The sequence below is a fragment of the Ochotona curzoniae genome, unplaced genomic scaffold (assembly GCF_017591425.1).
Source record: "Ochotona curzoniae isolate NIBS_2020 unplaced genomic scaffold, NIBS_Ocur_1.0 contig_2692, whole genome shotgun sequence".
In the NCBI taxonomy this organism is placed as follows: Eukaryota; Metazoa; Chordata; class Mammalia; order Lagomorpha; family Ochotonidae; genus Ochotona; species Ochotona curzoniae.
In genome coordinates, this window is record NW_024465556.1 from 3,491,415 (window position 1) to 3,515,897 (window position 24,483).

Consider the following 24,483-nt stretch of genomic DNA (forward strand, 5'->3'; position numbering starts at 1 on the left):
TCTCAGAGTGAAGAACCTTGAAAGAGAAAAGAAAAATGACATTACACACAGCGCCTTTAACTGGCTTGTGGTATTAACAGGTTAAGCCAACACATGCAATACCCCATATCCCATACAAATGCTGGTTCAAGTCTGAGCTGCTCTCCTCTTATATATGGGGGAAAGTGGCAAAAGATGGTCCATATACTATGACCCTGCACCCATTCCTGAATCCTGGCTTTAACCTTGTCATTTGAGAAAAGAACCAGTAGACAGACATCTTTCTGTCCTCTCTATCTTTGTAACTCTTTCAAACAGTAAAATAAATATATATGCATACTTAAATTAGCTCTTAATTATGTAACTTAATCAGTTACTTTCCTATTATAAAAATATGCATGAGGAAGCCCCTAAAGTATTTTAACTTTAAATTATATTCTAACTCAACTTTATTGTTAGACATAAATCTGAACAAATGATTAAACAATGACTTATTTTCATATCTATTTTTAGTCATGAATATATAAGTCCTACTTTTTTATGTGCATGGGAACACATTGATCTAATACTGAATGTAATTTTATCAATATGTCACAGTGAAATAGTAACTATTTCTTTGAAGGGACACTTTACTGATTATATTTTAATTATTAGGTACTATTTTATAAATTATAAACAAAGTGATTTAGGTTATTTAACAGCTGATGTATTTCATTTGTGTAATAAGCAATGAAGTTTGGAGTCCAGGGCATAGCATTTTCAGTATCTTTCTTTTTTTTTTTTCTCTTACTATATTTTTGACAGTCTTAACATAGTAAATTGGGGTAAAAAGGTTCAAGGGCTATAGGAAAGTGGGTAAGACTATTATTTCCATATTGTTTCCTTCATGTTTAAAGGGGGGTATTGAGGGAGAAGGCCCACCCAATTTCCCACCCACCCTCCCCAGGTCCCGCATGTAGGGTATGCTCTGAGGTTCTTGCTCAAGTGGTTTTGATAGTTGAGTAGTTATCAATCATTGCCAATGTTGCCACTCCAAGCACTATGAGGTCTTTGAAGAATCCACTGATTGACACAGTCGATCATAGAGTCTCCGTTTGCCCCATGTTCCACTACCAACATATAGCTGAGGTGGTTGATTGACCTGTCTTCTTTCTTTTCTTGGTTAGTGTTCCGAGTCCAGCATTTCGATTGGGGAAACCTCCAAAGAAACTTTGAGGTGTTCTCGGACCAGATTCTTGTATGTACTAGCAGGTACAGGGCCTGGCTCAGTCCATGGCCTTGATCAGCTGGTGGTTGTGACACTGGTCTCTAGTTCGCTTGTGGGCTAAGGTTTGCTCAATCCTGCCCGGTCCACCCTGTTGCATTACCCTGTTACTTTAGCCAGCTGTTGGAGCTACTTTGCCCAGCTTGTCTGACCCCCAGGTCTGGACCACATGTTCACCAGTGGGAGCTATGATTTGCCAAGGGAGTTTCCCAAGTTCCTCTACTTCCTCCAGTTCTCATACATGCCATTGGGTTTAGGCCAGGTTCCGGTGAAGTCTGGCTTTCCATTTGGCCTTGTATGAGCTGGTGAATGTTACAGCTCGGCCCACCCCACACCCTATTCAGGATGCACATTTGGGTGCTGCTGCCCTGACCAGTCCAGACTGTTGGGAGTTACCTGTGATTGATGGCAGGCTCCTTGGTTACACCTAGCTTAGTCCATCACTACCCCATCTCTTGAGCTAACCAGTGGGGCTAGAATTTCCACAGGGTTTGGCCCACACATCCATCACAGAATCTGCCCCTGGTTATGGTTCCAGTGCTAGTTAATGTAAAGGCTCTGCTTAATGTTACCCTTCTCCTGATCCATCGTCATGTCAGGTAACAGGATATGATTCTGAAGGACAAGCCCTGAGCCATGGCTTTTGCTTGGTCTGGTATTTGGTGGTCAGCATTGTTCAGTGATTACAGGTTTTTCAAAGGAAGAGTTACTGTCATTGGGGATGTTTACGATTGCTTCACGTCCTAGAAGCACAGTGGGTTCAAACTGGATCTATCTCAGCAGCAATTCAAAGAACCAAAACCCTACAGCTCCCTGGCCACCCGGGGACAGCTCACCACGTGCACATGGTGGCTGTCGTTTGGGTGCAGGCATGAGACGCCCTATGCTGAGACCCACCAGCACCCAGGAGGCTGCTGGAAGTTTAAACTCCCAGGCCCAAGGTCGCATCCCCAATCCCATTCTCCACCCAGTGAGGGCAGTGGGTGGGCCCCGGACCTGCCCAGTCACGGAGACCTCCCCCCTCGGTGTACTCAAATCTTTGAGTTTGACACTGTGTTAGTGAATTTGTTTTTCATGGAAAAATCACTTATGAGGGGAATAAATATATGGCATAAGAGATTGACTAAGTAGCATATACAGATTCTAATTCTAAGATTGTTATAGTTTTACATAAAAATGTAGTTGAACCTAGAATCAAACTCAGGAACTATGAAATGAAATCCAGGCTTTCAAAGTTGATTCTTAACTGTAGTGCCAAATGTGCATTCCTAAATATATTTGTAATTTCAGTTGATTAAGTGACTGTTTTCAACTTTATTTGTTCTGTATCAATGGAATTGTAAAGAGGTAGACAATGTGTCCAGGCAAAATGGCTCAGTGGCTGAATCCTTACCTTTTATAAGCAGGGATCCCAAATGGGTGGCAGTTCATGTCCTGACTGCTCCACTTCCCATTCAACTGCCCGCTTAGAGCTGGCAAAGCAGGAGAGAATTGCCTAAAACCTTGAGATCCTACACCCATGTGGGACACCTTAAAGAAGCTCCTGGCCCCTGGCTTTGGATTAGCTCAGCTTTGGCCATTGCGGTCACTTAGGGAATGATCCAGTAGATGGAAGATCTCTGTCTCTCATTCTCTTTGCAGATCTCACTTTCCAGTAAGCATAAAATAACTCTTAGGGAAAAAAAAAAAAAAGAAGTAGACAGTGGGCCTGATGAACAACTAACAGAGGCCTTGCAGTTGCTGTTTAAAAAAAATCTATAAAAGAAGTTGTTCTTGTTTGTTTTCATAAAGTCTTGAAAGAAGGAACCCATAAAGTTGATAAGCAAAGCTGGTGGTTGATTTATTGCTACCTAGAAATCGGAAACAACTAAAAGAAACATATGTATCTCTAAGTTGTCTCAGCTCCAGAAAGGAAAAAGTTATGATATCTTTAAAAATATAACATCTTAGTGCAAACCTTACCCCACCGGCAAATGCAGAAACCAGGCTGGAGTGCAGGTCATGCCTGGCTAGGCTGTTACACCTAACCATTTGCATGAGCCAGGGATGGGAGCAAACTGAGCAGGGCAAGGTTCCAGCACCTGCCAGTAAGAATTGGGACTGGGGGCAAGCCGGGTCAGGCCAGACTACAGCATCTAAAGACAAAGACCATGACAAGTGAGAGACTACATCAAGCTGGATCAAAGCAACCACTGGTACGTGTGAGATATGTGGCTGGTAACAGCCTGATTGGGGAGAAAGTGGATGCTCTGGCTGTGTTGTTCCCGCTGGTGAGTGCGAAGGCCAGAGTGGGGGCTGCTGTCTGATCTGGACATACCTGCAGTGCTGCTCTGCACAAATATGGACTGGGTCTGGGGTACACCTGATTGGGCTAGACTCCAGCACCCACTGGTGCTTGTGAGAACCAGAGTATGTGTAGGACAGGCTGGGCAAGATCTCTGCCCCTGCTGAGCCATTTGTGAGCTGTATCTGAGTATGGACCAGTTTTGGCTGGGCTGTAACTCCCAACAGTAAAAACCACAATGAGTTTAAAGGCCACTGTTCCTGCTAGGACAGGAAGTGGACTATGTAGGGCTGACCCATGGACCCAACAGTGTACATGAGTACTGGCATTGGGAGAGGTTTTCATGGAGGATCTTGGGCAACTTCTCTGTTGAGACAAAGTCCCTGCAGGTGAGTGCAAGAACCACAATAGGGAGCAGGCTGGACCAGGCCATGAAATGGTGCCCACCGACATACATTTGGCGTAGGTTAGGGGCAAACTGGGCTGGGCCAGTTCATATCACCTGCTAGCATATCCAAGCACCAGAATGGAGTGTGGGGTGGACCAAGTTGGGTCACAATACAAGCCACTTCACTTGAGGGCCAGGACTGGGGACCAGCTGACCTGGGTTAGACCTTAGCCCCCACCAGCATGAGTTGGATTTGGGGGTGTGCTGGACCCAGCCAGGCTACAGCACCCACTGGCAAATGCCAAGGTGAGGCGGGCCATGCCAGACTGGGCCACAGCTCCCAACCAGCACATGTGAGACCTAGCTTGGGAGGGTACATAACCAGTAGGGGGGCATCAAGGGGCTATCCTGCTGGACCACCACTCCCACTGGAGAGCATGAGTTGGGATGGGAACAGACCAGGCCAGGCAAGGCTACAACACTTCTTGGCCTCATGTGGGCTGGATCAGGGAAATGCCAGGCTAGGTTGACAGTTCCTACCGGTGCATGCATAAGAATAAGTGTGGGCTGTTTGGGCTTTGTTGCAGCATCAGCTGGCAGAGGCTGGCATGGGGGCCAAATTCTGTCAAGTTAAACTCCAGAACCACCTGGAGAGTACAAGGTCCAGGAGTGGGAGTGAGCCCAGGAGGGAAACAGTGGGCACCTTCCTCTTGGGTTGCCACTTTAACTGGAGAGCATGAGAACCAGGACTAGGACAGGCGTGGCTAGACAAAGAATGGTCCCCATTGGCAGATGTGTGAGCTGGATAGTGGTGCTGGTTGGGTTGAACTAGGCTTCAATGTCCATTGCCATGTGTGAGAGCTGAATGGTATGTGGGGCAGACTGGACCAGTTTGCTGTGCATACTGGCAAGCACAGGAACCAGGGCTGGAGGCTGGCCTGGTGGAGGCTATTGCAGTTTGTTCCAAGCTAGATGGCAGTTCCCACTCATGTACATGAGGGCTGAGTGTGTAGTGGGCAGGATCAGGCTGGGCTCCAACACCATTGGTTTGTGCAGAAGACAAAACTGACCCAGCAATTGCAACCACCAGCATGTGCATAAGCTAATTGGGGTGTGGACTATACCAGTCCCTGTATTGCCAGGCACACACAAGAATCAGGTCTGGGATCACCTCAGATGAAGTTTCTATGAGGATCCCCTCAACTGAATTGCTAGACTCAGAATCCCAACCATGGAGATAATTGCAGGTTCTAAGGTCTGACCTTGGAGTGCATGAGTGAGGGCTGGACATCCTCAGTGGCTTAAACAGAGCAGTAGAAAGCATAACCATGTGCACATGGAGCATATGGCAGTATATTGAGGTCTGCAGAGGACACCTGGTACAACAGATGATGGAGGACAGAACAAATTGATCAATTACCCCAGTATAGTGTTGGCAGCGAGTAACTGAGCAAACGAACATGCTAAGTTGGACTGTGTCAACCAGTGAATTCTGGAGAGATTTCATCGTGGCAAGATCAGCAGTATTTCAGAACTATTGAACTATCAAAACCTCTTGGGCAGGACCTTCATAGAATGCCCCATATTGGGGACCCTAGGATGGTGTCAGGTGGCTGCCCTACATCCCAGGGTTTAGAGGAATTTTTTGGAGGCTGGATGTGGCTTCTTCGTTTATCTCTCCCCTTACTCCAAATACAGGAAGGAAAAAAAGAGAATGTGGAGAAGATGATCTCATCCATCTCCCTGTAGCCCTTAACCATTATCACCTTAATCAACCATGTAAAAATTATCAAAAATAAAAATAATCGTTTTTAAAAATAAAAAATATGCCATCAGAATTTTTAGGTTGTTGCATTACTTGTGTTTTATTTGTGGTTCTTCTTAAAAATATTTCCAAGAAGTTGTTGGTAACTTATTTTGAAAGCTAAGGAATTGTGGTGGAGACAGTCAATAACCTTGCCATGTGAAACTAAAAGGTCGCGTAGACGACAGAATTGTGAGAGTAGAATGGAGCATCCTCAGTTCTTCCCTTGTTTCTCTTTGATGTCATCCAGAAAACTGAATGTGCAGTTTGCTTGGAAATACTCCCAGTCAAATTTGAATTTTAGATAAAAAAATGAATATTTTTAGTGTGAATATGCCCCTCAGAGTACCTGCTAAGCTTATATTTTTACGTATTCTATTTGGCAACTAGTTCTTCCAGAAGCTCACAGATTGATGGGAAAATAACTTAAATGCATGAAATATTTATGGTTCAATGTTAGATAACATAAAGGATGTCATAAATTGTGTAGTTCAGGCTTTATTAGTTTTTTTTACTCCTGTGGTACAAATCATTGAAGACCTATGTAAATTTTAAGATCTATGTAAAATTTATGCTATGGTGGTTCTTAGCTGTTACTCTTCTTTTGTTTAGGAGAGGAAATTGTAATGATACATAACAAGAATGAGGAAATAATCCTGAAGCCATTCTAGAATACATTTTAAGGAAATTGTTCCAGAACATCCTCCTACTATTGTTAGTAATAAATTATTTGTACAGCTGATCCTGTTGCATGAATGCTTGTGTAGTTCAGAAGCCTTGGTGTGTGCTTACATCTAAAAGGTGTCCGATCTCTCCGCAGCCAAGGGCCATCAGAGGAGTTAGAGAAAGCTCAGTGAAAACTATGGATTTGGACGAGTCCTTGAGAACATAGAGGGGATACTATTAAGTAGTTACTATGAATGCTTTGCAATAGAGAATTAGGGTGGGCTTTTCCCTGTCAGTAGAATTGCTAGAGCAAGAAGTTATCCAGTAGGAGAAATATCCTGTCTACTTCCCCAAGTCCATGTTATTCCTTGTTAATTCAGGTTTCCCTCAGAAATCCTTCTTTGAAAAAGTACTAGAGAGTACTTCAAAACATTCATGAAAAAATGGAGTTGAGAGTTTTACTTGAGTTTAGAAATACGGAAATCCTTTCGTAGTTTTCACATGTGTTTTTTCATGATAGTCAAGGTTAGTTATTCAATAAAAATCGGAACTGCAACATTAAATATTTTAACTTCTCAAATGAGTTTGAAGAATGATGTTTAATGTAAAACATGTTAAGCAGAGTCAGTTGGGAAATTTTCTTTAACTTGCATGATGTCTCAAAAGATTGTTAGTATCATAAACGGCATTATTACGTGTGTTCTTTCTATGTGTGATCACCTCTAGTCACACGTGCCTTTAAAATATTGCAGTTTAGCTCATATGCCAACATCCTGCATATATTTTCTATAAAATATTGATAGGATTTTGTTAGTGGCAATTGCTCAACTAACAAGATGACAGTGTTTTTCGCAAAGTTTTAATATTTGTTTTTAATACAAATTTTAATATTTGTTCAGTAACTATGCTACTTTTTAAATGCTAGTTTGCACACTGTAACTAGGCTGGGAGATGTGTTTAGTTTGTTTCATGAAATATACTACAGACTGTGGCAATGTGCAAAATGTGTAATGAAATAATCAAATTTGCATAAGATAACCTGTATCTGTTTGGCATAAGTCCAATTTCCAGTGATTAAGAATATTCCAACACCTTTTAAAAATTACACATAGAAGCCTATTAGCCATATGTTTACATAGCTAGAAATTTCTATTTTATATAGAAAGTTGAAGTTTGATGTCTCAGAAATAGTTCGTCACAACAATAAATTTAAGATACTCATTTCAGTGAAACTAATGTGTACATTTTTCATAAAATTTTATGTCTATATCATGACAATGCTGTCTGTAAGTCTGAATCCAATTGTATAGAAAAATAAACCTTATTTTAATTTTTAAATTTTAAAAACTTTTAAAATTCTTTTTGCCATTTTATGATACAGTTCCATACATCATGGGATTTCCCTTATCCACTCCCCAATCTCCCCCACCTCATTGAGTTCCCCTATATCATTACTATATTATAGTTCTTCATACACAGTCATATGTCCATCATTGTGGGCATGGACAACCTATTGTCAGGATGTAGTAAACAGTTTCATTGGCAGTCCATCTTTGGAAGTAGAGATGCATACTGCATTGTATCCTCACATCTGGATATGATACTTTACATTACACAGTTATTATACATCCCCTTAAATGAAAAGCCACACAACATAAACAGTAACAGGAAGAAAAAAAAAAAAGAAGTGAAGTACACCATGAAGTTAAATAACATGCTACTGAATGACTAATGTGTCATTGAAGAAATGAGAATCAAAAACCTTCTTGAAGAAAATTATGCTACTGTATGACCTGTGAGTCACTGAAGAATTTAATCAGAAGGAAATGTTTTGAAGAAATTAAACTAACAACAACAACAAAAAATATCCATGAGACACGGTTTCCGCTGATCTTTGTTGGTGAGATGTGTCTCCTGTAGGCAGCAAATAGGTTGGTTTTGTTTTTTAATCCAGTGTACTAATCTATGATGTTTGATTGATGAGTTTAAGCCGTTTACTTTCAAGGTTAGTAGAAATAGGGCCGAGCGGCGTGGTCTAGCAGCTAGAGTCCTCACCTTGAACGTGCCGGGATCCCATATGGGCGCCGGTTCTAATCCCGGCAGCTCCACTTCCCATCCAGCTCCCTGCCTGTGCCCTGGGAAAGCAGTTGAGAATGCCCCAAAACTTTGGGACCTTGCACCTGTGTGGGAGACCTGGAAGAGGCTCCAGGCTCCTGGCTTTGGATCGGCACAGCACCAGCCGTTCTAGTCACTTGGGGAGTGAATCATCAGACAGAAGATCTTCCTTTCTGTCTCTCCTGCTCTCTGTATATCTGACTTTGTAATGAAAATAAGTAAATCTTTTTTAAAAAAGGTTAATAGAAATAGGTGGTAATTTGGTTCTGTCATTTTAGCAATCGGTTGTTCATTGACTTAGTCTTCTGTTGGTATTTTAGTGGGATGTTCTTCGCATTTGCCTTTGATTTTGGTGGGTGCTATTCCTTTTCTCTGTCAATAAAACATTTAAGTATCACTTGTAGGGCAGGTTTGGAAGAGGCAAATTCTTTTAACTTTTCTTGACTGTGGAACGATTTTATTTCATTTTCAAAGACAAATGAAAGTTTTGCTGGGTACGTTATACTGGGCTGACAGTTTTTTCTTTTAGAATCTGGAATACATTGCTCCATCCTCTTCTTGCCTGTAGAGTTTCCTGTGAGAGGTCTCCTATGAGTTTAATTGGCATTCCTTTATATGTCAGTTGGTTTTTTTTCACGTGCACATTTAAGGATCTGTTCTTTATGTTCAGTTGAAGAGAGTTTGATGATCATGTGTCTTGGTGAAGATAGGTTTTGGTCAAGCCTGTTGGGAGTTGTGTGTCCCTCCTGGGTGTTGTTTCCCAATTCTTTCTCTAGATTAAGGAAATTTTTCCTCAGTACTTCATTAAGTACATTTTAAAACCCAGCTTCTCTTTCTACACCTTTTGCGACTCCCATAACTCTTACTTTTGGCCTTTTAATAGTGTCTTTCAATTCTTGAATACTGTTTTGGGCCTGATCCAGCTCTGCTTCCAGCTTCTTGTTTGTTTCCCCCTAGAGACAGGAAATATCTTCTAATTTTGAGATTCTTTCTTCTGCTTGTTTCATTCTGTTTTGGACGCTCTCCACTGTATTTCTAATTTGCTCCACTGTATTATTGGAATGAGAATGTCTGTGACTAGGAAATATTCATTAAAGTTAAAGCAAGTGCTAGAATTGTCCCAAAGGGCTTCAGTTGTTTCTCACCGAGTCTTTGTCTCATGTTATGTGGATATGATGCTAAATTTTCATAGACAAGTAAACTCAGGCTCAGTGATGTCCGTTTTCTTTCTATCACACAGAGTGTTTAGGGGAAAATGTAGGAAAAGTATTTCTAAGAAGCAGCTACAGAAACATGTTTGTGAATTACCTGTGTGGAATACATGCATGGCACAGAGTCTAGCATGTGCTAAATGTGCAGAAATGTCAACCATTATTCTAACATTTCAGCATTTTTTTTCTCTTTTGGCTATATAATTACAGCCTTTATTGACACTTTTGCTCAGGGTGATAGTTTGTAGATAATAGATAGTATGTAGTGTAATGTTTTTCTGTTTAAGTTTCTGGGCAATGAAGGGTAAGTATTTGTATTTTAACTATTCAGTTGCTTTGACACCAGCTGATATAAATATGATTCAGGAAATTACAGTCTGACAGTTGATCTTTGTTGTGTATGTCAATGGGAATGTTTGAGTACTAATTTTAGGCCTCCTCTGGATATAAATAGTTTGTTCTTGAGGATCAAGGTGAAATGCCTCCATGATGAGAACTTTCCTGGAGGTACTTTGCACAGTGACATTTGAGCACTCACCACTTCTGTCTTGTGTTAAGTAGCTTGGACCTTTCTCTGGGTTCCTCTTTGATCTGGAATCTCTCCCTCTCCTAACCTGATATCCTCTTTCCCTCCTATTCCTACTGGTGTGCAGCAAAACCACAAAAAGTGTTTGTGGTTTCTCTGCTGCTTCTAAGCTCTCAGCTTCCTTGCTACAGGAGCCTTTCTTCCTAAAATCTGTGCCTCTTACCTCTTGACCTCACTTTACTCTCCCTGGATATTCTTAATGATTTAAACCAACCACAGAGCTGTGAGTACTAACAACAAAGCAGCAGCAAAAGCTTTGCTCTCTTTTCCAGCAGTATATTGCCCATTTAAATTTTGTTCCTTGATTTGAGAGACAGAACACTCCCATTTGTTCATTCACTCCACAGATGCCTTTAACAAATGGCTGGGACTTGGACAGGCAATGTCTGATAATCAACAAGTCGTCTATCTCTCTTACTTGGGTAGCAGTAACCACCTGATTATTTCAACCAGCACTTGCTGTCTCTAAGAGAAAACTTTAACAGAGGCTGGAACAAAGCATGTAGTGGGGCTTGAACATAAGCAATGTGATCTAGAAAGTTGTTGAATTAGTTGCTGGACCAAATACTCATTCCTATTTAGTTAAATTCCATTTTATTGAAATAATTCAGGGTTTCGTTTTACTTGTTTTTTTATATCTTCCCCCACTCTGCTGATGTAAGCTTTTTATGAATGAGAAAGCTAATGCTGTAAGTACTCCATAGGAAAGAAAAATTTGACACGTGAGAGTATTATCTCAACATAGTGGTATTGACGATAGTTACCTATTTGTTTGTCAACATTCTCTGATGATTTCTGCATGTGTGGTTCTTTCTGGCTTTTGGAGAGGCTGTTTTCAGAAAGTTCTGTTAAGGTAAGCAACATGTCCGTACAAATATGAATTATAAGGAGTTACTATTCTTTGGACAATTCTTAAATCTTCTCAGCGTACTTCCAGGTGGTCTTCCCATATCTTATTTATCACACTTGATACTTCCAGGGAGATCTTAAAGCTTGTGAGCTTGTTATCTACATGTCCCTAAATACAGCATGAAGATGTCTGAACATGGCTGCCCTCTGCTTTTGGCCGGCTCCCTTCCTGAATGACTGTGCTATGTACCCTTTTGGTTCCACTGAAGGTGAACTTCTCAACACACAATAACCATTCATGTTGCACTGATTATGCAGAACAGTCTGCCTCATGATCACTGTAATGGGAAATTCTAGCAATTTTAAGGTCTTAGATTAACTCCTGTTTCGCATAGCCATTCCTAAGATTTTCATCCATATGTAATTTCTTTACTTTCACCCATATCGTTTCACATACTTACGCTTGTTTTTTTATCCCCATTTTATTGTTTTACTCTTTTATTAATACATTATAGAAGCTTCAGTTTCTTCTAATTGAAAAACATAGTTGTTATTTCCTCAATTGCAGATGACAAAATCCTCCGGAACCTAGTATGAATTTCAGATTAGCTGAAGCATGGATTATGAGATATTTTACAAACCCAAGGCTCATCAGAGTCCTTGAAACTCCTTACAAATTACAGTGAACACTGAGAATTTCATTGAAAATGACTTTGTCCACCTCTTGTCCTGGCAGGAATGGTGTCCCTGCCCAATGGGCCCACACCCATCTTGTTGTTACTTTTGGATATTACAGCCCAACCACACCTGATCCCTGCCCAGACACAGATCTCATATGCTTCATCATGAGATGAGACCTAGCCCAGACTGTCCTACATCCACCTTGACTCTGAGGAGTAGCAGTGGGTGCTGGAGTCTAGCCCAGCTTTGTGCTCCCCAGACACAGCTCCACACCGATGCTGCAGGACACTACAGCCATGTCCAGGCTAGCCCAATGCCCCCATTACAGCTCTCATGCTCACTAGTGGGAATTCCAACCAAGCTGGGGCAACCCCTTTAGCTCCCCAACCAGGCCTGTTCCCAGCACAGATCTTTCACATGCCATCAGAGACTGCTGTTCTACATGGGTGAGCCCACATACTCCCCTGCAGATTCTATCCCCAGATCCGATTCACTCACATGTTTTTCAGCACAATGGCCCAGTCTCACAGTACCTGTTTCCTATTCCGACACTTACTGGCAGGTTGCATATTCTAACCTTTCAAGTAAAGTGGTCTTGTCTATGGAAGGTCCTTATAAGTCATAAATGGTTAATTTTTTTTAAAGATTTATTTTTATTATTTTTTTATTGGAAAGGCGGATATACAGAGAGGAGAGACAAAGAGGAAGATCTTCTGTCCAATGATTCACTCCCCAAGTGAGCGCAACGGCCAATGCTATGCCGATCTGAAGCCAGGAGCCTCTTCAGGGTCTCCCATGCGGGTGCAGGGTCCCAAAGCTTTGGGCTGTCCTCGTCTGCTTTCCTGGGCCACAGGCAGGGAGCTGGAAGGGAAGCGGGGCTGCCGGGATAGAACCGGCGCCCATATGGGATCCCGGGGGTGCAAGGCAAGGACCTTAACCACTACGCCACCACGCCGGGCCCATAAATGGTTAATTTTTACAAGGTTTTACTACAGCAAGGTTCTTGTCTTTTTTCTTCTTCAGCTAAAATATTTAAATCATTCAAAAATAGACTGCCTGGGACTCTAAGGAAACAATTGCAATATAATATTTACACCTCTACTTCCAGACTGTTGGTAACAGAACAGGAAACTACAAATGCTTCTCTCAGTGAATCTTCTCTGAGGAGATACTCTTTAAATTTGTGAGGCGTTGCTGAAGAATTTAATATTCAAACTCAAAGAGCAGAGTAAATACCATTTGTTTTCTAACAAGAAAGGAACTGAAATTTCGAATTCTTCAGTGGTAATTTCTTACGCCAACTATAATGGAATGTAAAGATAATTATCTGTGATGACTAGATAGAAGGAGCAGAAGCCATCCATCATATCTCAACATTCAGGGGGATGAGTTTATTAAATATGGAATTTGAAAGAAGCTTGAGTTATTGCTAAATCTCACTTCAGCTAATGTCACATAGGGAGCCAATGTAAAAATAGCTATATATATATATTCCTCTGAAATTTCTTTTTCCTCTAATTCACTAATTCCATGTATTAGGTTGAACCATTTGAAACTGTAGAAACCAGCAATTTCATTTAGGTCAATCTAGTAAATGTCTGCATTCACTGTTAATGAAGCATGTTGCAGAACATGAAGTTTTTCAGATAAAAAATTAATTATGCTATCAATCTAGGAAAAATAACATGCAAAAAATGCCAAATTTAATCCTTTTAGCCTGTTCACTCAGGTTTTGGTTACTGGAATTTCCATTGATAGGGATGAATACACATACACCCGGAAGTGAGCACAGTGAATCAAAGTGTCCTCCCTTATAACTAGGAGGAAAGAACCACTAGTGTAACTTTATGCATAATGTTTGAGATTTTATACCTAGAGACTATTTCAAGGTAATATTGGATAATTTTATTTATTTTTACATTTTTCTATTAACATGTCCATCTTGTTATCTATTTTTGGGTTACTGTGTAATGTTTCCATGCATGTAGAAGTTTTTGGTTCTGAGAAATTTAAGGTCATCTCTTTTAATCCTGAGAAATATGCACTGCATTAGTGTTGGCTGTAGTATCTTTACTGTACAAAAGATTAACAGAAATTCTTACTATTTTCTAAACAAAACTATGTATCTGTTGGTCAACCACTATCATTATCTCCTGCCTATTTTCTTTTGATAACCACCATCCCACTCTCAACTTCCAAGAATTAGATTCCATTTATGAATGTAATCATGAGGTATTTGTATTTTAACATCTGTCTCATCTTAAGTAACTTAATGTCTTCCCAAATCATCCATGTTTCCACAATGTTTATTTTTTATGACAGATTAATATGTAGTATTAGATTGTTTCTGTATCTACCACATTGTATTTATCTTTTAATGGAGACTTAATTTGATTTACTCTCATGACCATAGTCAATACTGCTGCAGGAAACGTGGGAGGGCAGACGTTTCTAAAGATGCTGATTTAATTTCCTTTCACTATATACCTTATTAAGGGATTGCTGAATCATATGGTAGCTGTGTTTTAATTTTTTTGAGAAACCCACATACTGTTTCCACAGTGACTATTCTTATTTTTGCTTTTATTCAATAAATTATTATCCATTCCCCTATTGAAAGTTCAGGCATGCAGACTATAATAGCATCAAATAATTATTTGTTTAAATAGTTATCAATTTTGTGTATATTTGTGAAACATGAATATTTAAGAATAATAAAGGATTTGGAAGGATTTTTACCAAGGTATTAAGTTTGCTTATCTCCATCTTACTAGATAGTATTATGATCGATGGATTGCTCTCTCTCCCTCCCTCACCCACCCTATCTCCTCTCTCTTTTATCTCTATTTTTTCTGCAAGTAATATCTAGACATATTACATGGAAGCACTGATATCATCATTACAAATGGCATTACAAATCATAGATTGTTCCATGAATGAATTTTTGAACTGGAATAGAGCAGCCAGCTGCATGTACACAGTGGTGGCTGGCATAAATTAAGGAAAGACTGCAGTAATGTCAAAAGATCAACAGAGGAAAGTCGATATGCTCACCGTGCATGCAAAGATAATGTGTAAAACTGTTGAGCATCTCTCCCCCCGTAGATATAGCCTTCACAAATTCTTGTGCAAAGTCAATGGGACTAGATGTTTGTTTGAATATGTGTGTCAAAGTGAGGTATGGATTAGAAGAGGGGGCGTGTGGAAGCAGAGAGATCAATGAAGAGTCCCCTTTGATGTGTCAGAGAGCAGATGGCAATGACCAGAAGTGGAGCCATGTCTATGGGGATTAAAAGGGAAGGTTTATATGAGACAAACACTTGTAGGACTAGTATAACTAAACATATACAATGATATAGAGGGAGGTACAAAAAATGTGTTTCATTTAACTCTCAGTGAACACAGGAATGCTAATCATTAAGACAGGACATCTAAGGAAAATACTAGTTTTGAGATTAGAAGAAAATGAATTTAGTTTCAATTGAAGATTGTTGTGGAATCTTCCCAAAATGAGTATATAGAAACACGTACAATTTTTTATTCTTTGCTTTTGTCTTGAAACAAGTACAATTTAAAAAAAAAAAAAAGACTTGAAAGTCATTAATATCAAACCAATAGGCAATGCCCTTGTGCATTTTTTTTTCAGTGAGAGAAATTAGTAAAAGTGATCCTACTCACCTCTGCAAAAAACAAACAGCAACCACAAAAAAACATCCCCAAAGCAAAAAGAAAAACAAAAAGGAACCAACATGATGGGTCAATGGTTAAATCCTCACCTTGCCAATACCAAGATCCCATTTGTGCCCCAGTTCATTGCTAGCTGTTCCAGTTTCCACCAACCTCCCGGTTAATGGCCTGTGGAAGCAGTGGAGGCACAAAGCTCTGGGACCCTGCACTCACATGGGAGACCTGGAAGAAGCTCCTGGATTCAGATCAGCTCAGTACTGGCAATTGCAGCCATTTGGGGAGTGAACCAGTGGATGGAAGATCTTTCTCTCTGTTTCTCTTTCTCTCCATAAATCTGATCTGTCCTTCTAATTAAAAGGAAAAACAAAACTAATTTTTTGGAAAAATTCTATATTTCATTGGATTATCTGAAAATAAAATTTAGGAAAGCAATTGCATTACAGTATTAGAAAAATATTGGGGAACTGATTTATTATAGAAGTTTAGAAAAAGGCATTTCAATAGAGAGTATTTTCAAGTGGGTCTTGTGCTTCCTAGATGTCAGAGGAATTACAGTGATGCTGTTGAGGGTAGCTAACGATGTTGGTTAATCTTTGTCAAGCATAGTTAAAAGGGATGTGGTTATTTTCAGGTATTGTATTTTATGTTTAGTAAATGAATTTTGTTGGACTTCTGGGTTATAAATCATGTTTAAATAGTTTCATGATTAAATGGGATATAGAATTAATGAATGATATGGAACACTGTATGTGTCTATTATGTCACTGTGACAAAATGCTTGAGGATGGATAATTTATACAAAAAACTGTATTTAGTTTACAGTTTTGGGAGTCCAAGGGTATGGCATTGGTATCAATTTGGTTCTGGTATGGTCCTGAAGGTGGGTGTCATCTCAACGGAGGGAACAAATGCAGATCTCAAAGAAGCCACAGAATAGGGAGGTGCCACTCTTTTATAACTCACTCTTGTGTGCATTCACCCCATCGCAGCATCACTGTCTTCTGATGGAAGCATACGCAATGAACTTACCAAGTAAGATTGGTTTAAGTTTCTACCATCTCCAAACACTACTATACTGAGGACCAACCCTCTGCTACATGAATGGGAGAAAATCCAATCTCAACCATAGCAATCCTTATATGATTTAGAATCCTGTTTCTAACTACCTCAGGTTGACCACAAACTCTGTAATCCTTACTTACTATTAACTTCAATACTATGTTTTCATTTTATATGACACTTTGATGCTTGTTACAATCTTTCAGTTTTGATCCTTCTACCTGCTGCCTGCTATAGTAACTTTGGGATCTGCTTTGTCCTGTGAAACAAAATTTAAGCGGGACATTACACTGTTGCAGATGACAGAGTGAAGGGCGCTGACCCGGGGATTGCTGGAAGCTCATATGCTATTGGAGTAGTGTCAGTTTTCATGAAGACTGGCACTGAAAGACTGCTAGGAGTCTGTTAACAGCAGTGTCATTGCTCCAGATCTGAAAAGGGAGAGTCCTTGTTCTGACAGTTACTTTGCATGAACTCTGCCCTGCTTTAGCCTCATACACTCTGAATTTGCTCCCCTGAGATTTTAATGCAAATAGACTTCCCCATGAGACACAGAGAATTTCTTCAGAACAAGAAGGGTCAGTGTAAGACTTGATTATGGATTATTCAGATACGGACAGTGACTCCACGTTGGGATACAGCGATGATGAAGATTCCGGTGATGAAGGTCAAAGAATATCAGAGTCAGTGCACAGAAAACTGTATTTACAAATATTGGGATATAGATAGATATATATTTTTTAAACCAAAATTTCACATATTCTTGTGTTATAAACTGTTAAATAATCTAGAGATTAAAGAAAGCTAGCTCAGTTCTTAAAAATAATGCTCTTCTCCATTTTCTGCATGTTTGAATTAATATTACATGAAATCTCTGCTAACTTGGTAAATTTTCTGCATTAACCAATATGAAAACTATATGATTAGAAATGTTTAATCACAGCATCTAGTTGTTAATAAGTTTGTATTGGGAGAGTAGATACGATTTTATATCTCAGTTCAATGACCATGGTGAGTGCACCCACAAAGGAAGCAAACAACCAGAGTAATAATAGCATTGTCACTTCATATTAATGCTTTTTATTAGAAGTTTCTGCCTTCTCTAGTGATTAATTAAAATCTAAACTGAGTTACATACCATTGTTTCTCACAGGAACAGGCTCTTGAAGTGCATAGAAATAGTATTTCTGTATGCTGTTAGGTACATAAAAAGGCTCAATGTACCTAATAATAGAAATACATGACAGTATATGGCAACATGAGTTTTGTATTGAGTTACCTTGGCATAGAATAACTTCTCATTATATAATATTCTTACATAGCAACGCAGTAGGCTAGGACATAGCCATGTATAGAAATTCCAACAGTTTGAAAAAGACATCTAAGTTTCATTGTATTAGTTTTACAACTGAGCACTGAAAATATATCAAAGCTGGTAGTATTAACAATGAAATTCGGTTTTTTTAAATCAGATCAGGATATATTATGATGAGTTACTATTCAAATGTTATTCTGTATTTTAGAATCTGATATAGTTGTCACGTTAAAAACAGATAGCTGAGTACACGAGTAGTGTAATGCTGTGCAAAGTGCATGACCTTGGTGTCAGCCAGATCTGTGTTCTGATTCCAATGTTGAAACTCTTAGCTGTGTCTGGTTTTGTATGCACTGCTGAATTCCCCGTGTATAAATTTGTGTTAAAATTTTTACCCTTTGTTGTTTGCAATAAATATGATTTGTATGAGCTATGTAACAGAGATCCTGATATATCCAAAGTGGTCAATAAATGACAAACATTGTATGATTTCTTTATAATTATGCTCACTATGTTTTTCCCTGATGTAATGCTGCTTTTCAGTTTTATTTACATGCTTATTTACTTTACAAGGTACTGAGTCTGATTCCAGTCCATACTTACATATTTTCCTTTGTAAAATATTTTTGCTTCTTTTGCTGACTGCCAATCCAATGACTTTTTTTCACCATTTACTTATACTACTCCAATGCATTTTTTGCTTTCTGTTATGAAGGAGTTATGGTTAGTTTTTTTTTAATGTACTAGATATGCACCAGTTGAGATAAAATTTAAGATAGTGAAAATTTGTGATGGATGCCATTGAATATGTTGTTTTTAAAAACTACATAATTTTTAATTGCTAGAATTTAAATATACTTTCGGAAAATTTATATTTAAATGTGTCCTATAAAGCTTGTTTTTGTTTTTTGTTGTCATTAATTTCATGAAGGATAACAATTGGCACCAGTAATGTTTCCCATCTGTCAAGTTCACTTCATTGAAAATTTCCACTTAGAAACTCATAGTGTAGTTTGGAAATAAAGTTTTGCTTCTGTGATGCAGGAAAAGTTCCCCTACTTTGTTCCTGGATAGGTAGGAGTTTTTTTTTAAATGGCAAACTTTCAAAACAATGCACATGATAGATCATGTTGGAAATGAAAATTATGTGTAAAGAGCAAAGCATACTTTTTCTATATGACAAACAGTATGAACTTTGATGATGAGTGGGTGGGACTCTTTCATCATTACCATTTCATAAATGAGGAATCTGAGCTTTTCATGTAGCTGATGAGTAGTAGAGTTGTCACAACACTGAGCTAGTGTTACTCCAAAGCCTGAAGTTGGCTGTACTATCCCAGGTCTCGGTAGTACAATGCCTGTTTCAATGCTGCAGCTCCTGGTTATTCAGTTTTTCCTCTGTGTCAGGCATTAGGGTAGTATGGGGACCATCACTAACCAAGGTCCCTGCCCACATATGATTAGAAAGAGGGCAACATTGTTCTTGTGGCTGTTCTAACTCATACCAGTTGTTGACCTGGTTTCATGGCTTCTCAATTATTGAAATGTGTAGTGATGGAGTACTGGGGTTTATCGTATACAGATGTGGCGGGGGGAAAATGGAACATGCATCCCTGCTTTCAGACAAAGTGTTGGACTGGGATGCTGGACTGCCTGACATTGTCTGGACCAACAATGTCGGGGTGCCCTTAAATAAGAGATTAGCAGTATTATGATTCCTTATGAAGGACTACACTATTGCACTAGAATGGGAAAGTTCGTCGGGGCGTGGAAGTTTAAGGGAGTATCCCAGCCTATATGAAATTGTACCACATAATCAGAATTCAAAATAAAATATATAAAAACATAAGAGGGCAACAGAGCGTTTGCCAAGTAAGTATATGAAAATATGTGAATCAAAAATGGTCATAATGATTGAGTATAGAAATACATTTGGTTGTAAAAACAGATAATCAAGACATCTGACCTGCCTAATTCAGGATGGTTTTTCCAAGAAAGAAGTGTGTAGGCTACACGCTATTAGACAAGTAGAGGACATGAGACTATAATAAAAATTTTAGAGTGAGTGGGGAACTTAGTCTTATAAGTAAATTAAAAACATCTACAATAATTTGTAGTTTTTTTTTTCTGTCATAGTGTAACTAGTGTGTGTGAAACAGAAATGAAAAAGGGTATCACTGGTAAGAGAAACGTGGTATGAGACACCTTAAGAATTTGTTGCTGTTCCAACGCAGGACCCAGGTGGAAAAGACTGTGAATCCTCACATATAAAAACCAGAACTGAATAAGTGACAAGTCATACCATGCGTGTTCTTGTATAGAAAATTAATATTAGAAAGTTTTTCTTCTGAAAGTACTGTATTAATGTAATACAGCCCAACCAGAATTCTTATGTGGTTTTCTGAGCAGTGGAAATACTATTTTGAGACCTATGTGATAACAAAAAGAGGGACAACTTATTTTACCAAATACTGAATACTAATAGTTGCCACAAAACAACTGTAATCAAACGGCATGGTATGGCAGCAGCGAAAACATTGCACAAAAAATCGACAATGAGGGCCCGGCGCGGTGGCGCAGTGGTTAAGGTCCTCGCCTTGCACGCCCGGGATCCCATATGGGCGCCGGTTCTAATCCCGGCAGCCCCACTTCCCATCCAGCTCCCTGCCTGTGGCCTGGGAAAGCAGTCGAGGACGGCCCAAAGCTTTGGGACCCTGCACCCGCGTGGGAGACCCGGAAGAGGCTCCTGGCTTCGGATCGGCATAGTATCGGCCCGTTGCGCTCACTTGGGGAGTGAATCATCGGACGGAAGATCTTCCTCTCTGTCTCTCCTCTCTGTATATCTGCCTTTCCAATGTAAAAATAATAAAAATAAATCTTTAAAAAAAATTAAAAAAAAAAATCGACAATGAGAAAACATGTTAGAGTTTAGTATGTCTTTAAGACATAAATATTCACTGGGAACATCTTTACTTGCAAGAAAGTATATTAGAGAAACATAATGCTTTATGATTTTCGAACATATTAACACCACATTGTCTTCTGTGTATCTCTTTCTGTAATGTATTTTATATTTATTATTAGTTACAATAACTCAAAAGCTTTGTTAATGAAGAAAAATGGCTTTTTCAATTATAATTTGATGTTGCCGTAATAACAGTACTTTTTTAGTAGCTGAAGATAAATTATGAATGTTATTTTACCAAGCCTACTTTGCTGGAAAAAGAGAGAAATGCAAGTGCAAGATTTCAAAAGTGTTAGATATGGATAGATCTAGTTAAAGTGACATATTAATGCTTTTAAGGAAATGGAATTTATACATTTCAATTAGTGTTACTTATATTTATCACATATCCTAAGAATAATACATTTTGTTATGGGTGAATAACTATGTGTTATAATCCATTAAAAAGTTAGCTATAAAAATATAAGGTCTCCAAAGCATGTGAATAATTAACTTATAATTATTCTTGATATTTTACCAATAAATGATAAATTCATCTGCAAATGATTTAAATGCTTAGTTTCCATAGGTAGACGTTCAAATTTCTTTTAAAAATTCCATCTGTTCATGTTCATCAGTATGTTTATCAGTATCAATTTAATAATTACCCATATGGTCGAAGGAATGATGACATAATTCCACTCTAACAATAAAACTAAATTTGAAAATTATACCTCCTGAATTATAACTGTAGGATTCAAATGAAAAAATAACAAGGGTACATGGATCTTAAGGACAGAGAAATTTGTACTATGAATGAAGATTAAGCCTGCAGGTGGATAAAGAATTTGTATAATGAATACGAGTACACTGAGTTAGTTACAATGGATACTTTTTTTGGTACTGAAGGTTGTTTTACTTTAATATTTCTCTTTTTTTGCACATACAGGGAAGACGTGAGAACAGCCAATGTAATTGCTGCAGAAGCTGTAACATGTCTTGTGATTGACAGAGAGTAAGTACATTTCTTTATCATTTTGCATACCACATACTCATTAGCATCATATATAAGCTTTTAGAATTTCATAGCATTTTATGGAGCCATTCACAATTGCTTTATTTTCTCATTTTCATATTATTTCTTTTCGATTCTCATTTCCTATTCTTGAAAGTGGCTGGCTGTGCTATTACAGTTTTTTGAGTTTCAGTAAGATGAATAAATACTTAATCTTGACTTGTTTTTAAATCGGAGATAATATCACAGAGATACTTTGAGAATGAATGAGAAAATTGAGTAAAACAGTTCTGCAAGTGCCTTTTATTCAGGAAATAAGAATTTGTATTATTGTTGTTGCTGTTTAGAAACAGACGACTACTTGAGTATATTTACATGTCCCAGTATCAGTAGACCACTGTTAGAACAGACATGGATTCAAGACATCAGCAGATTAATTATGGACTTGAAAATTTTGTATGATGCCTCTGCCTGACACTTTCCATTCTGACTTGCAGCTCACGTTACAACTTGAATAATTTATGGGTTAACCTACAAACATCAGATAATTATCTCCCTAAGAGCATGGTTACTACAGAACTCTATGGTCAGGAAAAAGTCGGTTTTACTTTTCCTCATGGCCATATGTATGAGTAGTTTTATCAGAAAATCTAAATGCCTGACCCAAGGAGAAAACTGTAAAACATTCATGTGGCTGGGCCAGATACCGTCTGTTAAGGGTGATGGAGCTGGACATAGGGTGGAGAGGGATTCCCGTTCCAATTCATTTAATCTCAAATTTGGGGTGCCCTGTGTGTTGGATCATTAGAGCAGTGGTACAGCTGGAGAATGATAGCACTGTCAGTCAGTAGCTCTGAGGTGGACATTCTGTAGTTCCCACAAACTATTACCCATTCATTCTTTGTTTTCTGCTCACACTTTACGTAGGCTCTACCACATATAAAGCATTGTGCTAAGAAACAAAGGAAGAAACAACATTCCTGCTGGTTTTGTGGGGAACTTCTGACAGACAGGCAAAATGTATTAAAACAATCAGTACACAAGGCAAGAAAAAAGGCAAGAAATCAGAATGCATTTTTAGAGGAGTCAGTACTTAAAAGGAATCAGAGAATCTCCACGGAACGGATGTTTCTGTTAGGCAGATCTGACTGTGTGGGAAAGAGTATGCCTAGTGATACAAACAATGTAGTCATAAGGAAACTGTGAGCCATTTCAACTGCATAGGGTAGAAGCAGAGGTTGAAGGCAGCATATGTGTAGAACTTTAGTGCCACTTGGTGATTGTGAGGTCATTAATAGAATGCGTAATAATGAGTAGGTCAAAGGAGAAGCCTAAGCATCTGTCAAAATTTGAAGAGCAAAAAATGTAGTTTTACTCTGGGTAAGATGTGAAAGGAAGGAAGTCATTTGGGACGATGCAATCAGTCTATGAGAATGCAATGAATTTGAAATAAAGCATTGAACACTCAAGAACAGGTTCCATACAGGAGGTAGAAAATGCAAAACAAGGACTCTTGTTAGTGCTAACAAAAAAAATTGCCTACATAGAGTGAGAGCTGAAATCTTGGGATGGGGTAGAATTGCATGAAAAAATAAAGAAGAAAATAAAAGGAACAATGTTATAATTTGGAGAATTTATTTTATTAAAAAGAGGAAGAAATATCATTTGAAAATGAGATGTTGGCAGTCATAACTGTGCAGAAAACCCGGAGGACATTTCAATAAAAAATAGATTAACAGTAGAGTTAAAGGCAAGCAGGAAACTGGATGGCATGTGATTAGAAAAAAAGCGCAGTAAATTTATTAACCTGGAGAAAGCAGTTTTCATACATAGATGAAAATGGAATCTGGTGACAAAAAGAAAGTGGGTGTAAAGGAAATGAACATTGAGCCTAAAATATTTTCTTTTTAAATAAGTTGTTATCTGATTTTAACAATGGGCAAAGGATTTGGATAGACATTTTTTCAAAGGGAGATATACAAACGGCATGTAGATACATCAAAAATTGCACCACAGCCGTAGTTATTAGAGGAATGAAAGTGAAAAACAACAGTAAGCTATCACCTCCCACTTCCAAGAATGGCTAATATAAAGGAAAATGAAAGATAATATATATTAGAGAGATGCAAATAAGGAAGGTACTTATGCTCTGATGTAAAGCTATTATAGAAGAAAGATATGGCAATTCTTCAAATAACTAAAATGTAATGGCCATCTGACCCACACATTCTTACTTCTCGGTATACATACATAGAACCTGAAAGAAATATCTCATATCTGTATTACTGTGTTCGTTGCAATGTTTCTCACAATAGTCAAGATGTGGAAGCAACCTGAAGGGCCATCAGTTAAGTGATGAGTGAATGAGCAGAGTTTTTGTATAAGCACACATATATACATATGTATATATTTCATGAAAAAATCCAGAACTAGATAAATACCATCTGATCCCACTTATTTGTGGAATAGACTAAAGTTGATCTCAGAAATAAATAGTAGACTAAAATTTAAAGGACAATGATACAGAAGTAACAGAAATTGGCTGCTTAAAAGGTATAAAGATTTAGATAGAAGGACGTAAGAGGGTTTGACATGTATTGCCGAGTGAGGTGACAAGAGAAAATCGTGTTTCATGT

The 24,483-nt window shown here is 38.6% G+C and overlaps 1 protein-coding gene across 3 annotated transcripts in view; it reads left to right on the forward strand.

The window, feature by feature from the left end:
• The window catches only part of PRKG1 (protein kinase cGMP-dependent 1), a 1,092,100-nt gene that overhangs the window by 957,514 nt on the left and 110,103 nt on the right, over positions 1 to 24,483 (forward strand). For all 3 annotated transcript variants that reach the window (XM_040975781.1, XM_040975780.1, XM_040975782.1), the window contains one exon: positions 21,782 to 21,847. In XM_040975781.1, the coding sequence (XP_040831715.1) occupies positions 21,782 to 21,847 (66 nt within the window). The remainder of the gene's footprint in view (positions 1 to 21,781; positions 21,848 to 24,483) is intronic.